General features: G+C 43.3%; 1 protein-coding gene across 3 annotated transcripts in view; it reads right to left on the reverse strand.

Moving 5' to 3' along the window:
- The window catches only part of grm8a (glutamate receptor, metabotropic 8a), a 170113-nt gene that overhangs the window by 18274 nt on the left and 134663 nt on the right, over positions 1–17176 (reverse strand). For all 3 annotated transcript variants that reach the window (XM_084038412.1, XM_084038411.1, XM_084038413.1), the window contains exons 8-10: positions 5614–5753; positions 3470–3616; positions 1232–1653 (exon numbers count right to left, since the gene is read on the reverse strand). In XM_084038412.1, the coding sequence (XP_083894538.1) occupies positions 1232–1653; positions 3470–3616; positions 5614–5753 (709 nt within the window). The remainder of the gene's footprint in view (positions 1–1231; positions 1654–3469; positions 3617–5613; positions 5754–17176) is intronic.

Consider the following 17176-nt stretch of genomic DNA (forward strand, 5'->3'; position numbering starts at 1 on the left):
CACCAGGAGTTTATTTAAAAGAACACTTGCCTGATAGCTTCTATCCTCGGCTGCTAACGCTACCGCTGCGTCAACGCCACTTCCGTGTTTACCCAGCTGTTGCCGTCACGCGAGTTTCACGCGAGAGTATGAAAAAGTTTCGCTGAATTTTTATAAATGCTTGTATTATCAGGTCAACACATTTTTATAAATGCTTGTATTATCAGGTCAACAAGTGTTTGACAAGTGGCGTCAACACAGCGGTAGCGTTAGCAGCCGAGGATAGACGCTCCCAGGCAAGTGTTCTTTTCTCGTTTTGTGAGTACAGACCCTATGTGTACGACTGCAGACGTTTGGTAACATTCCATGCATTATTAGTGGGGTAATTTACGAGATATACAAGATGTACCATTAGCACCAGTACTTAGCCATTCGGCTAATAGCCCTATCTTGACCAATGTTGACCATCGCTAAAAATGCTTCTGAGGGGGTATTTGGCTGGATGTCATGGTGGAAATTACCTAAGGTGCATTTACTCCGAACCATTGCTTTAAGTGTTTCACATATACATTTTTAAAAACTCATTAACCTTTCTTTTTTCATTGTATCTCAGAGATTATTTGTTAATATGTACCCTTAACACAGCAACAAAACCAACACTACAATACAAGTTGGAGGCAGATCAGGATAAAATGTAGTTTTAGGCAATAATGGAAAAACATGGTTAGTGAGCAACATATAGGACTGTATAGAGGAAATGTAATGACCATGTGATATGCCAGAAAGGTGTATTGATTGTTATTTGCTGATTTTCACAGTCACATACAACACAAAAATATTATTTAAAAAAATGCATAAGTAATAACAGAAAACTAACTCTTACAGGTGGACGGTGCTGGAGGAAAGATAGGTGAGGACGTGAAGCCGAGCAATATAAAATATGGCATTAACATTTTAGTCACTTAGTTGATAGTCTCTTCCGGAGTGACTCACTCTGAGTGCAAACAGTACAATAGGTGAGTGTGAGTTCAAGACTCTTATAAATAATGGATGAGAAATAAATTATGAATAATGATTGCATGCAGCTCAGTTAGGAAGGAGGTAAGGTGTGTGAACTCATATCTCCACGTGCACAGAAAGACACACACTAATGACGACCTTTCGGTGCTGCTCCGCTCATCGATGCCTATGTGTGCCGGACGCCCAGAGGGCAAACGCAGAGTGTGTGTAATGACAAACAGGCGATCCTCACCTGGGCGCCGTTACCGACTTCTTCCCTTGTTCGAAGATGCGGTGTATCCGGTTGGTCTTGGTGAGCAGCGCCGCGTAGCTGAAGCACATCCCCAAGCCCAGGAAGATCCTCCGGAAGGAGCACACGCCCACGTCGGGCGTGGCGATCATCAGGAAGGTGATGGCGTAGCACAGGAAGATCCCCGTCAGCAGCACGTAGCTCATCTCGCGGCCCGAGGCGCGCACGATGGGCGTGTCGTTGTGGCGCACGAACGTGACGATGACGAAGGAGGTGGCGATGATGCCCAGCATGGAGATGAAGACGGGGACGACGGCCCACGGGGAGTGCCACTCCAGCTTGATGATGGGGATGGGGACGCAGCCGGTGCGGTTGGCGTCGGGCCGCATCTCGTAGGGGCAAAGCTCGCACGTGAACTCCGATGCCTGGGGACAGTTTGAACAACGCCGATCAAAACCCAAACACTCCATACAAATATGGTAAATCTGTATATCACTCCCTTATTTATGCAAATTTACTGTAAATCCCTAAACTGACTAGGAAAAAAATACATATTTCACACTTTTTTTGTGCATTTGCTCTACAGATCACTAACTTGCTTTTGTCATGTTGCTGTCATTTTCCGTTCTCGTAAAAATCCCAAATCAGCGTTAAATATGTCCCCAGATCATGGACGTTACAGCATGTGCATGTGTCTGCAAAATGAGTATTGATCGCTGCGCTCTGCGACGCATCGCCAACTGCTGTTATGGCTGATATTTTCAATTTCATCGCTTCTTAGACAAGGGACCTCTTTGCACATGCTGCCTCGGCTCATAGATTTTTTCTAAATTAATAAGGATGACATGCTGCCAAATTGTACCCAACCGTGATATAATTAACATGGGGGGAGGGGGGGGGGGGGGTTATCTTTATAATATGTGATCGGACCCTTTTCCCTCACCTCAAATTATGTACTTCCATTAGCTATAATAGCATCTGTGGGGTTCTTCCTGCTTATATCAATTCAAAATGGCCATCTAAGTGTCTTGTTTTTTGATTGCTTGAAATGAGTTGGAACCAAAAAGCTACTGTAGAGGACGAGAGAGCAGCCAACAGCTGTCAGGAAGCACATTCGTGCAGAAACGTGTTCACCATGCTACATTGTGGGTGCTAACATATCCTCTAGTCGATTCCAGGCAACGGGACTGGCTTTAAATGTTAAGTTGGTGTAGAACCTCAACAAAAGGTCATCTGCTCGAATTCTACATTCTAATTGACAGATCTAAGTTTACCCAAGTGCACTGGTTTCTGCCACGAGCGACAATAAAGTCGGAGAAATCTCTTCACTCGCTGTGATTTCACAAAGAGAAGATCGGCGGAGCGAGAGGATGTCAATTACTGTTATTGCTCCGATTCCGTGAAATCACTCTGCAATCGACAGCCGGGATGCATCGACTCAGACGGTGACTTGTTTGGTTTTATACTTTCACATAGACTAATTTAACGGTATATGTTTGGAGATATTAGCCTGCGATTGAGTGACAAAAGTGAATTATGGTTGAGGTGTGTTTTTGCTGCCTGCGACCTGTGAACCGTGTAATCGTCAAGTATTCAGACGGCACAGCATAGCAACACACAAATGGATCCTTGAATAAAAATCCATTCTTATGCTCAGTGTTACTGTAGAGCAGAGGTCTTCAACGTTTCCAGGCCCAGGACCCCGTGGCTGATGGTGACCCGGTGGACGGACCCCCTATTACATATCGTATAAAGTTGTGTTGCTTATTAAACCGGGCCAATAATAATGTGTAGTGCAGCTTAAAGTGCCATGCGTAAAGGTACTTTGTAATGATGTATGAATGCAATGCTAAGCCATTAAAATAATAATTGTTGACATATTCATACATTTATAGAACATATTGAAACTCTATATTAATCACAATTTCACTTTAACACAACAATTAACTTTTATATTTGCTTATAAGGCAGGTTATATGAAAGTAAATGTGTATTTATGAACATTTTAAATTTGGTTTGTTTGGGATCAAATCATTCTGGGGACCTCCTGCTGTAACTCTGCGGCCCCCTAGGGGTCCCGGACCCCCCGTTGAAGAGCTCTGCTGTAGAGTGCTATGAGTCTAAACACCTTTTTTGTATTTTTTTTTCTTCATGAACTTGTGGGAAAATACACAATGTATCCAGCAGGAAACAACATTACAGAGACAATATGTTTTACTGCACAGGTCTGGAGAGATCTACCTGGTAGTGATATCCCTCACAGCGCTCACAGTGCCAGCAGCACGGCACGCCTTTCACCACTTTCTTCCTCTCGCCCGCACGGCACGGGATGCTGCACACGGAGGGCGGGAGGGAGGGGTCGCCCATCTTCCAACGCATGGCCTCCACCTAGAGACGATGACACAGAAAGGGGCGTGAGATCCGTTCCATACTGAGATCATCGCTTGTTCACGTGGCCCGACAAACGATTGGCAGCCATCTGCTCAAGCCGACGTTACTTTACATTAACGGTCGGCTCTTTCTCTCAAATGTCTGTACCTGTGCTATGTGTGGATTCAGGGCAACTTAGCAATTAGCTGAAGACGATCCTCTGATCGTTTTCCTGAGCGCTGCTGGGCACAAAACTAACACCAGCTAGTCTGGGAGCCAGCAATCAGCCCATAATCAGATCTGGCACAAATAGGCCATCTGCATTTCCTTCTGTGTGAGTGTGTGTGTGTGTGTGTGTGTGTGTGAGTGTGTTCTTCCATGTGTGCCTTTTTTTTTTCTTTGTTTGTGCTTGTGTCATGCTGGCATGATAGTGAATCCCTTTGCTTTCCATATGTCTGGTGTGCGTGCATATTCTGGTGCCGTTCCGTGTGCGAGCTTTTGTAATTACACCCGGTCCCCGAGGTTTCATCCGTTGCCGAGGGTGCCGGGTTAAAATGGAGCATTACTGTTTTAAACAGGCACACGATGTACCAGTTAGGAGGGAAAACTCATCGGGAACGGAGAACATGGAATTGATTTGACTTGCATATAGAAACATTCGCCGTTTTAGAATTTAAGCACCGATATTGGGTTAGCGCTGCAAATCTATCTGTCAGGAGAAATACTCTAATGATAGAAAAATAGTGTATTGCATGTGTGTGTGTGTAAGTGTGTGTGTGTGTGTGTCCAGGAGTGTAGATTGTTTAAAAACTCATTTGCAAACTGTTTTTTTTATTAGAGGGTGTTTTCTTTTCACGTTAACTCAGTATTTGTACTCATTCTTTATTCATAGCCCAAACCGTTCTTGCAGAATATTTACATACAAATACCTTTTTGTTTTGCAATAATAACCATAACTTATGCACTACCCAAAACAACACAGACCCGGTCGTCAACCTTTCTGGATGACTGTAACAGGATTCTGTTTTAATTTAAAAGTTCTCTATGATCAACTGTTTACCACGGGACTTACAGGCACTTTGTCCGATGCACTAAGCTGTCCCGTCGTCATGCCGATGACCAATCAAACCGTTACGCTGATCGTGAAAACGTTCATCCGTCATGAAGCAAATCGTGTTGAGCAAATCAAATACGTCTGTTAATTTGTCAACAGTTTAAGTGTCCAATCATGTGTGACCTATGTGTTGCTTTCATCCCTCTCTCTCTGTCTCTCGCTCTCTCTCTGTGTCTCTCGCTCTCCATCAGCCAGGCCGTCCATCAGGCAGGAAGCACTTTGTGTCTATTAGTCTTGTCATCTGTCATCTGGCCTTTTCTAATGAAGTCCTGGGTGGATTTATAACACAGAGCACACCGGTGTGCACAAGGAGGGGTGTGTGTGTGTGTGTGTGTGTGTGTGTGTGTGTGTGTGTGTGAGAAAGAAACTGAGATTAAGACAATGAGATTCTAGTTTCCTTACACAGTGAATTAGGCCTTTTTTGTGTGTGGGTGTGTATCATGTTCAGGTGTGTGCTCCAGCTGTATACGTTTGTGTGTGTGTGACCTTGTGTGAGTACATCTCTGCGTAACACTCCTGCTGCATTCTGCAAGCATTCAAACTTTGTTGTAAAAAAAAAAAGAAGCTAAATCCCGGCTAAGTTTTGCATCTGAACGAAAGCAATAACTCAAACGAATCCAGTCGAGTGGCAGGGGATTTAGAATTGATGGCAGCTGCTTAAAGTGATCTTGAACTTTCATTCTGCCGAGGCAGGCGGTCTATAATGCCTCAGAAGCTTCAATAAACCCATCAAATCAAAACACATTTTTGGATTCCTGTAAAGGCCTTTTTTTTTTATTATGCATAAGTCAGCTGTGAGAACAATCTCAGATAGAAAAAGAAAGTTTAATATGCAGCGACTTGGAAACACATGGGCAGCTTTGCCATGTGTGTGTGTGAGAGTGTTCGTGTAAAATCTCACTTTGAGGTGGAGTTTATTGGTCCAGGACCCGATGACTCTGTACTCCGTCGTTGACCTGTTGGTGATCTGGTACTGGAAGATATCATATCTCCCTGGAGCGTCGCCGTTCTCATTGAAAACCACCGGTGTGCCGGCACTCCCTGAAAACAAAGACAGAGGCCGATCACCACAATGAGTGCGTATCCCGAAACCGTAAAAAAAGCTAAGTGATATTCAGTGGGAGAATCTTGGATATACACAAGAAGAAACCAAGACATTTGGACAATTCCTTGCAATGTTAAAAGAGCTTTTTGCCATACATTGTCTGTATTATGGATTTATTTTGTTTTTTAACAATCTATCAGGCTTCTTTTTGGACAAAATCAGTCCAACCTCTTCCATTTAGGATTGTTTTATTTGTAAATGTTTATATATATGAAGCTTAAATTCAACAAGGCCTTGAAACCCCCCATGAAGCGTTGGCGACCCATATTGAGGGTTAAGACCTCCAGGTTGTGAACCAGTGAAATATACCATTTATACATAATATACTTTTACTTAATATATTATATTTATGTATGCACTAACACAATATGCTTCCACAGAAATGCCTTAACACACATTTCATACATGGGGACCGATTAATGAAGTAATATTTCCTCTGGCACTGAGATAACTGCCACCTTTACTCTTGAATCCCGGCGCTGCCGTACTGTCCCTCCACACGTGTGCATCGTAGAGCCGGTGTGATTGAATTATGCACACGCATGGATGCGTTTATGCGTCCTCAAAGGTGGAGTTTTCTCACCATCAATAAGGCTGAACACAAACCTTTTATCCCTCTGCGGCCTACTCACCTTATGGCTTTTATGTAGCAATACAATCAAATCAGATTGCTGAATCTGGCAGAGCATAAAGGAAATCCAATTACAGCGAGCTTGTGGAAAAAAAAACTGCATTATGGAAATTCCACGGGCATACTATAAGCCATTGATACGGTGGGATGATGCTGAGGATATATAAATACAGGTCCATGTTTGAGGCCGAGCCGGAGAGACGCCGCGTGGAGATGAAGATGGCAAATCGACTAATAGAAAGAAAACAAAGACGGAAAAAATAGGAATCACAGAATAAAATAAGAAAAAGGAAACTCGTCTGGGATAAACGAGAGCATAGGAGGTAAAAAGAGAAGGGTGGGGCGAGTAAAAGATGGAGACGGAGAAACTCAGTGACAGATAAAAAAGCTTCATCAATGCCAGCCTAAGTAATGGGAGATAGAGATAATGGTTGAAAGAGGGTGAATGGGCGAGTGACGGTGAGGCTTAGCGAGGTAGATGGATGAATGGAGGAGGACTGAATCGATAGAGAGACAAAGGTCGAGGTCTCAATCTCTCATTGTTAGCACGAGTTATGAATGTGGTCCTCTTCTGCCAGAAGTGCTACATTCCTAACGGTGACTATTATCCCTCCCGCTTTAATTTCCAGTGATTTATTAGATGTGTTAGAAGCGCGTTGGGGACAGGAGATCGGAGAGGTGGAGGCGATGAAGGAAACCATGTGAAGTGAAGGCTACTCGACCACGCTTGTGAGTGTAAGTAGGTTCGATACAACCTTCGCAAGTATAAAGCCGACGACGTGTGAATACAACTGTTACATAAGCATGTAGAGAGGTAGAAGGTGACATTTTAACCTGCTCTTTCACATTCGCTCATCCACAGAACGGCTAATACACAACGGTTACAAGGAAGTTACTTCGAGGAAGGACTTTAAGTTGCCTCTAGTAAGCAAAGTAGAAAGAGCAAAATACTTGTTGCCGTTGGCGACTGCCTCCATGTTATTAATGTATTACCTTCAATACCACCTAGCCACAGAGCGAACACGCTACCTACGCGAACGCCAACAACGTATCAAACAATCGTCCTCGCGACAACACCTTCATACTCTCAATCCTCCACAAGCGGACGAGCAACTTCAATTCTTTGTATTCCCCGATCGCTCCCGCCATCCCTTTCCTCCCATCTCCATCTCTATCCGTCTCCCTCCCTCTCTGGTGTCTTCTGCGTCTTCATGTATTTTTGATGTTTCCTCCTTTCTCTTTGCTTTGCTGGAAATGAGCGCAGGTAGAACACAAATGGGTTTTTCTGTTTACTTCATCCCTGCTGAAAAAAAAAAAGAGTTCGCCACAGGACGTTTTCATGCCCATCAGACTGAAAACTACAAGCACGGAATCTGCTTTGCTTCCTCTTTCTCATAGTCTCCGTTTTCATTATCTGCGGTGTCTTTTTTTTCGGGCCTTTGGCGTACGTTTGAAACACAAACCTGTGTTCCTATATTCCATCCCAGCATATGCCCACTCCGTTTCCCTTCCTAGTCTTCCTCTTTCCTGTTTACTTATTTAAGTCCTTATTTGACTCAAAAAGCAACATAAACCAAAAGGGTTTGCCTTGGTTGACTGATTTCTTTGAGCTACTTCAGGTCTGTAAACGCAAAAAAAAAAAAAAAAAAAAAAAAATGACGAGCATGTGATGTTTTCCTAACCAGTCTCCCATTGGCTGGTTATCTTCTCATTCCCCCTTTGCACCAATCGTGCCTCATTAAAGCCAGTTAAGGATGCAGCCACTTCATGTTTGGAGCAGAGACACGCTGGCAGGTACTTCATATTATGCAGCACAGAAAAAACTGTTTGCTCTGAGAGCAGTGGTTACCTTGACTACCAAATGATTATTCAATCTCGTGGTATTTTTGTACCATTTGTTCGCCATTTCCGAGTAAGGTGGCTAAAGACGCCGCAGGTTTAAAAGCAGCAATTACCGCACACATGCGTATAATAGGCTTGACAGGAGCCGACAGCATCGAGCTAATATGTTGGCAAAACAGGTGGCTGACAACCCCTCATCAGTTCTCATTAATGTTTGGGTTTAAGAAATGCACGCACCTCATTCATTAAAGCTCATGGTTGGCTGAGTAGGGGCCTGTGGGATTTTACTTAAAATAAAAACCAAAATATCTAAAATAAAAGACATAAAATAACCATGCACTCTTATACATTTACTTTAAGAACACAGATAAAGTATTTGTCTGCTGGTTTGAGTAAAAGACAAAGGTGAAGGAAAACTAGAATCACTTCTTTGGGGTTCAATCTAACCAGCCAAGTCAAGTAATCACTCATCCTATCCATAGATTTGTGACATATTATGGAAATATGCACAACCCTTGAAGATAATATCTCCGACATGGAGGCATACAAATACATTAAGCCTGTGGATGTGTTAATATACTCCCATCCGTGTCGGTAGTCGTAACGTATCAACATTTAGCTTTTAACAACTTCTCACTTAATCGCTAAGTACCTTGACAAATGGATGTTTTACCTGTTGCCCTGGCAACACACCTCCGCCTCCTCCCGTAGCGACACCTTAAGCGATTCAGTTATTCGAAGTGAGATGCTGTTTTTACTTGCGTTACTCGTGTGTGTGATTAGCAGTGTCGTAGGTACATTTCCCTACACCCTCCCCAAGTTTTCTAACTGTAACCATGGTGACGCAGGCAACAAGCTCTGCTGAAGTGTCCCGGAGCAAGATAATGTTCCCCTGCCTGCTAGAGGCGCCGCTCTGTCGCCTCCCCACAGAGTCAAGAGGATTTTCCTTCTGGAGATGCTATAATATCACAAGAAAACCTTACGAATCTCACAAGTTACTTCTTGATTTGCAAGGGGAGCTCACCTTTCACTTCAATAATGTAACAGGATCTCCTATCGAGTGAAAGATGTCATGCAATTAAGCCAACATGAGTTTAAATCTAGCTGAAATGAGTCAGACGGAAAAAAACTCACAGCAGGAGGACGAGACAGAAAGAGTAATATTGGCAGAGGAAAGTAGATGAAGACATGATTTGCTTTCCCACTAAATTCAAGAATTTTGAATGTCAGTCACATCCATCTGAATCTGATGAGAAGGAAATGCGTACAAGGTATATGGATGAAAGCGATCAAGGCGGCGGAAATGTCTCAACACTTAGCCGGCAACTGTTACAGATACAGAGAGGAAGGGGGGAAAAAAGGATGGAAAAATGAGTGACAGGGGATGATAGAAGAAAAAAGGAGAGGAACAGGACTGCGGGAAAGCATCAAACCCCCCCCGTCTATCTGACAGACAGACGCAGAGACACCAGGACTTAAAAGCAAAAGAAGAGAGGGAAAATGAGAGTGAACAAGGGAGAAAATGTGCCAATATCATAGCTAGCGAGCTGGAGAAGAAAAAAAAAAAAAAAAAAAAAAAACACTTTCTTAGTTTGACAGAGAAAAGAAAGGGAATGGAGAGGTACAGAAGGGCAGAAATATGTGAGGATATCAATTAGCATAAGGCCTTCAAACCTCTGGAGCTGACAGAGATAGACAAAGGCAGATAGGAGGAGAATGTGTGGACAACCTCTCGCTGTTATTGGAGACAAAGGAAGACATGGATGGAGAGAAAAAGAGTGAAGGGATCATGACAAGAAGTTATCATAGAACTGTGATTCATCCCCCAACGTAAAGTCATTTTCACAGCGGTCTCCAGTGGAGGAGGTATATGAACACGGAGCAGCTGCTTAACTCTGGACTTTATTGCTTAATTCTGCACTCTTTTGTGAATTTCTTGCAGTCTGTTTGCAGCATCCTGCAAGCTAGTTTTCTTGCTGTGTAACTACCCTGATGGCTAACCCTCCCTCCTTCCACAGCAGCTGTTCCTCCTTCCTCCCTATCCCCTCCTCTCTCCCTCTCTCTCTACCTCCCAGCCTCGTTTCATCCCATCGCTCCTTATCTCCCCAAAAAATACTCATTTTCTTCCCTGTGTGCATTTCTACAGCGCTCTAACTTTCACTCCTCCCCCCAGCTACTCATCCTAACCTGCCTCTCTGCTATCACTACGCCTCATGAAGAGGTCCGGATCTCACCGTTAACACTGACTAAAAAGTGAATGTGAGGTAAACATGGAGGGCGAGGGTCACATGAGAAGGCAACAATTTAAAAAACACACACAAAAACACACACACACACAGCACAAGAGAGCTCCATATGGCGATCACTAGTAATTACAGAAAAACTAATTTTAGGAGCCTCCATTTGTATCATGATCTGCATTCGCTGCAGTCTGAAAGAAAAGAGGAGTAAAAAAAAAAACAAAGTGATAAAACCGTAGGAGAGGGCCGCTATTAAGTTGATCAAAGGAGACAAAACAGCCTGGATGGAGGATGGAAATACAATTTGGAGGGAATGAAAGGGAGAGAGGAAAAAAAAGGGCAGAAATAAACAAAACAAGAAACAAGGCGTTGCATTACCAGACTCAACGGAGGAAGAGGAAGAGGAAGAGGAGGGGGCACGGGTGAAAGAGAGAGTCTGAATAATGATGATGGCATTACATCGCTGTGAAACACACTCACTCATCCATCCATCCATCATCCATCCATCCATCCATCCATCCATCCATCCATCATCCATCCATCCATCCATCCATCCATCCATCCATCCATCCATCCATCGATCCATCCATCCATCCATCCATCATCCATCCATCCATCCACCCATCCATCCATCCATCATCCATCCATCCATCCATCCATCCATCCATCCATCCATCCATCCATCCATCCATACATACATCCATCCATCCCATGTTTCGTCAGTTTGCCTGCACGGCGCCGTGGCTGTCAGAAGATTAGGTGTTCTTGTATTTTCCCCGTCTCTACAGCTGACAGCCTCGCATTTCTTGCCCCGGTCAAATCTAATCTCCTTCAACAACAAATTCATGACAGAATGTATATATTTGGTGTCAACAAAAAAAGTTACACAGATGTGAGATTAGGTGGCGTCTTAGCGTATGCGATAACACATTATTATTATTATTCCTGTCTCCTCAAACTCCAATTCCAGGTTATATTTGTGTCTGTGTGGATGTGGATACTGCCTGTTTTCATTTTGGGCTTTTCTGTGTGATTACTTTTATTACTGCCTATTCTTACTCTGTTTTATTATCTAAATGATATTCAATGAATGACCCTGCTGGCAGAAATCAGCCCATTGCTGAGGACAGAGGTAAAATATGACACTGAGAAGATGATGAGATTTCTTTGTAAAATACGTATAATAAACACATCATCTGATGGAGTTATTGTTATACTAGGAAATAGTTAAAAACACGTGACCTAGCGTGTCAATCGATGATCTTTAGAGATGTTTACATGCAGATTTTTAAACCGTGGACACAGCCAGGCTACATATCTGCCGTTACTTCCATTTATTTATTCAACACCAAGCGAATCACCTCCGGCCTCCACCTCCACTTTTAATGGGCAGAAACAAAATGTAACAGTAAACAGTAATGGCATAATAGCTGTGAATACAGGTTATTATTCTGTATCAAATCATCTGTTTATTTCTCGATTCATATACAAATCATTTTGTGTCTAAAACGTATAATAAAAAAACAACATGAAAAATGCCATTTCCACGTGCACTTTCCCGTCCTGTCAGGTTGAGTGACTCTGACGACCCGGGTTCTATAGCCAGGACTGTTATTACTTACTTTGTGTATCAATACAGCCAATCACACAATGCAGGTGCTGTCACCGTAAGTGTCACTTTGTTTTGCTCCTACTCTGATGTCTCTGCCGTCAGACAACAAGGGACTGTCGGGTTGAATTGAGGGGGTTCGTGCACAGAAGTTAACCATTGTGTTGCAGATTGCAGAGCCTCGATGACTGTCACACCTCAACACCTGTAGTTTGGGTAATTGGCTTCTCTTAAACACAGAGGAAGAAAAGAGTGACGCCTGACAGCCACATATACTTGGCTTTTATCCTAAATATAAAATATAAAAGCTGTTTTCAACTAATTGTTTAGGACAAATCAGACTCTCTCTCTATCTCTTCCCCGAGGTCGTCCTGACCCAGGGACGTTAAGCTCCTACGCCTACTGTCAGACGTCTCTATTTGCCTGTCTCCTCCGCTCTCTTTCTCTTGGTGTTAACTTTAAGTTAAACAGTCTTTTTCTCTAATACCGTGCGATATAAAATCCACTTTTCTCGTTGTTTTCCTCCCCAGCTTCTCGCTTCTCAAGGTCACGGCGCCCCGGCAAAGTCTGATACATCCCGGCCGGCCCAGCCTTTGTGTCTCTCCCTCTCTTCCCTTTCCAAATCTTCAAATATTGCAGGACTCCCTTCAGTCTGAAAATGACAATTCTCTCTCCTGGCCAAATGGAGACATTAAAGATGACTCTTTATATCTGTTCCCTCCCATCTTAAGCTGTCATCTCACTTCTATCCATCGCTCTCCTGACCAGCTGTCCATCTTTCCCTCTGATTCTCTCTCCCTTCCACCTTCACCTCATCCTTTCCTCTTTTCCATACGGTCATCTCTCCGTCTGCTTCACTCCCCCATTCCTCGCTCCATCATTAACGTCTGGCCAACTTCACCATCTTCCAAGTTCCTCCTCTAGTGCCGTCCCCCCTCCGTCTCCGTCTCCTTTAGGTCATTACGGGCGAGTGAGCTTCTTCGCCCCCTACCTTTCTCTGTCTCTCTCTCTCTCTCTGTCTGTCTCTCCCCCTGAGGTTGTGCAGGCAGGTATAGAGTTCACCGTCTCAAAGTCAAGCCGCTCTAATTAGCGCACGTCGGTTCCCATGGTGATGCCCATCTTGTCTCCCGACAGGAGATACGGCCTGGCAGCGATAAGCGCACAATGAGAGTTTTTCTTCATGCATCACACACACACACACACACACACACACACACACACACACACACACACACACACACACACACACACACACACACACACACACACACACACACACACACACATGCACACACGTGTGAAAGACATATATACACACAATATTACTAATCTAATAGTCCTGAACTGTTGAGTGTGAAAAAGGGCAATCATGATCACAAACAGTACCCCCGGGTGCAATTTCATCAAATTACTGGAGAGCAAGCAAGTACAGAAAGAACCAGTCTTTGATTTTATTTCAGATCCGATCTGAACTAACAAACGGGACTCGCATTTCGGGGGAACTTAAACTTTAGATTGTCAAATTACCGAATGAAAACATACTGTCTTACATACTGGAAGGGCCCTAAAATCACACATATTTAATTTAAAAGTCCAGAAAGAAAGTCTGGTCGGGTTAAAGTCCTCCTCATTAATTGAAAATTTAAATTTGAACCTAAAAGAGATGAGCAGAGAAGGATGGAAAGGGGCTTGGGAAATGAAAGGATGAGTCAAAGGCTTTAAGGCGTAGGAGCAAGAGGAGAGAACACAAGAGCGACCGAGTCTGACAGAAAGATAGAGAGACAGAGAGAGGGGACGGTGAAGGGGGGACAACAGAGACGACGGGCGAAGGACAGATGAAAGACAAGAAACAAGAGTACAACAATGAGAGAGCAAACAGAGTGATGGGGCATGAAACATTAGCAACGGCTCTATTTGAAAAGCCTCTTTGAGGAATGTGAATAGGTCGAGTTAATCTGCGTGGGCGACGAGAAAAGCCGGACGGATCCACCCTTCTGAACAAGAACGGTCCAATCAAATCTCTGTATTCAACTTAACAAACACACATTGATGTTTTGTTTTAACATCACTGTCGGGATTCCATTATCACTTTTCTTGAGTTCCATTTGAGTTTCGACTGCCAATATCTCATTTAGTTTCTTAATTGGGATTTTATTTTCAGATTGGTTTTACCGTAGTTGCTCTAATAAGAACCACAAAACACACCAAGCGTTTAGAGTTCTGAGTCAAGGATGCACCGCTACCATTCGGAGGTGGCTGGTAATCATGCAGACCCTGATACAACAGACAGTATTGCATCCTGTCATCTTTCCTGATAGTTTGACTGCTGATTGCTCTGCTCATCGCAGCGTGGCGTCACGGTCTGCTGACTAAAACTCCTTCCCTCTTTAGTGGCAATCCTAAATCGACAAGGACAGTCCAGATTCTAACTAAGGCACCAGAGTCTGAACTTTTTGCAAGATAATACTGTGATGTTACTAATCTGTTGATGCACAAACTAAGTAAAGTAAAGCACATTCGAATGCATTTTTTTTTTTGCTTATTTCGGATTTGAATTCCATTACTCATATTATGCATGAATGCGATGTGTCCAAGAAAATGACTCCGGGGGTCCGTTTCCTTCTTCGTCTTACTCGCTCTGCAATGCACCAGCCTCTGTTTGTGTGTGTCTATTTGCAGCATTTCTGGGGCAACTCAGGTGAGTTTAAGTTAAGATATAACTTAGAAAAAAAAACCCACTGCATGATAATTTATCATTTCAATATCTCTAACAACGGGATTATGCAGATTTTTTATAAATATTCAAGTATGTTTTTTCATTGCACATTTTGTTCTCTTCCTTTTTCCAACTGTAAAAAGGAAAAAAAAAACAGCTGCATTGCTACTCCGGACTTTAGCAGTAACTTTACACAACTAGCGAGACCAATAAATGTCGACCGTGTCACATGATGAGCGTTTTGGCGAGGGATCACTTCCTAAATGTCCTTGTCTCCTCATCTTGCGTTTAAGTTAAGTCGTCTCGGTCCGGATCCATGAGAGGAACAATCACAGCCCTGACGACTTGAAATGATCCCTCTCACTCCGTCTTGTTCTCTTCTGCTGAAAAGGTGAATTTGTGAAAGAGAATCCGTGCCACTCTCTCTCCTTTAATGTGCAACAAACACACACAGAGAGATAGAGCTACTTCTATCGTTGAAAACAGATCGATGACAAACCTACTTTTAATTGGAACACACAAATATACCCAGGCATTAACACATAAACACACATAAAGCAGCCGGCTTAAAGGCTTTAAATCTCGCCGGCTGCCGTCAATGTAAAAAACCCAGATAAGAGTAACTGCAACGAGGCCACCCAAGAAACCACATCACCTACGATTCTCTCCCTGAGACAAACTGCAGAGAGGCCTTTTAAACATTTAAGGAGTTTTCACACCTGAACTTTTACCAGAAAATAGACTATTGTTAAAGACTTCAACTATTTTAAAGCCACCTAGGTTTCCTTCTTTTACAATCTGCTGTATATATGTCAAAACTTAAATTATAAAGGTATTAAACCCCTTCGCTGTTGCTTCTGTAGCAAAGCATCGGTTTTATTTCACCAAAGTCAAACGAAAAGACAGTAGGCCAAAAAGCAAAGAGGTGCAGGTCCATCGCACAAAGCGAGCAGTAGGAGTCGTGATTTGTTGTCAAGGTATTGTTGCCATAGAAACGAAATCCATGCCAAGGCCAAAGCGCTTTCATGATGAAGCAGCGGGATGGAAAGCCCCCCCGGCAACCTGCGGGTGATTTTTTTTTTTCTGTGCTACATGGACTCACACATTGAATCATTAATACCTTAATTATTCAAATACCTTCATCTATATGGACCTGACATTTGAACGGCGTTACTATACAAATCCAGAACTTTCCACAGAGCTATCTTAAGGTCTCACAGACAGATTCAACTTTTTTTAATGGCAGGTGCCTGTTTGGCACCCTCTTATCCCCGGATCATTTTTTAAGCTCCATCTAATCTACTTTTTTTATGTTCTCTCAAAATACTGCCAGAGACAGTAACAGCATTTTGAGCAGGGGCGACTTTCAGTAAGTGAGACGTGTTCAGTGATTCATTGGGGTATAAAGTTTGTGACCTTCCGGTTATGGGATGATTTGTCTGCCTTCTAGACCGGCAATAACGCGCAAACACACCTGAGCACAAACCTGCTGTTGCGGTAAGAGAGAGCAATCAGTGCCCGCCTGCGAATTGTTTTTATTCCCCCGACACTTCTAGCGATGACGGACAGGGGAAGGCACAGGTAACAACAAGCGGAGACACGTATTTTGCACACATTCCCGCACACGGGACGCGTCGGCGCAATTTCCAATCTCGCCTCTGAAAGTAAATCAGACGAGCGTGTTCTGTAATCTCACAATGCTTTTCATTCCCTCTCTAACCCGCACGTATCCCACACAATGACTTTGACAGAAGAACACAGGAAATGAAACGGCAAGACAGGAGAGAAGGTACCGACGCATCTGGGGAGGAAAAATCGGATTAATGAGGGAATATTCAAATGAGGTGTCTGATATTATTTAGAAGGGAAATTATAAATGCCTTTCACCCACTTAAACGTGTCAGCGGTGGCGGAACGCCGTGGAGAGAAGGGGAAATGAAAGATTCGGCTCTCCAGGTTCAAACGTGATACAAACCCGCATATGCAGAATATAAGCCGATAATATACGAGGGGAAGATTAATTTAATTTTGAAGGTGAAACAAACGCCACATGAGACATTTTTTTTATGATGATGATTAGGCAAATTAGAAGCAGAACTGGGGGTTTTGGATTATTGGAGTTTAAGTCAGTCTGGATAAACACTACAGGGCTGGACAGTCTCAGCATTCTTAGGCTTACAGCCTAATAGTCCACTATTGTGTTGTATTTCATAGAGAATTTGGAGGACAGTGGTTTGATTTCTTCCAGGCCTCAGTCTGGCAGTAATGAGAGTCGCTGCAAGACACTAGAAACAAGAGAAGGGTGGGATGACGTGAAGGTT

The sequence above is a fragment of the Eutrigla gurnardus genome (assembly GCF_963514095.1).
Source record: "Eutrigla gurnardus genome assembly, chromosome: 21".
Classification (NCBI taxonomy): domain Eukaryota; kingdom Metazoa; phylum Chordata; class Actinopteri; order Perciformes; family Triglidae; genus Eutrigla; species Eutrigla gurnardus.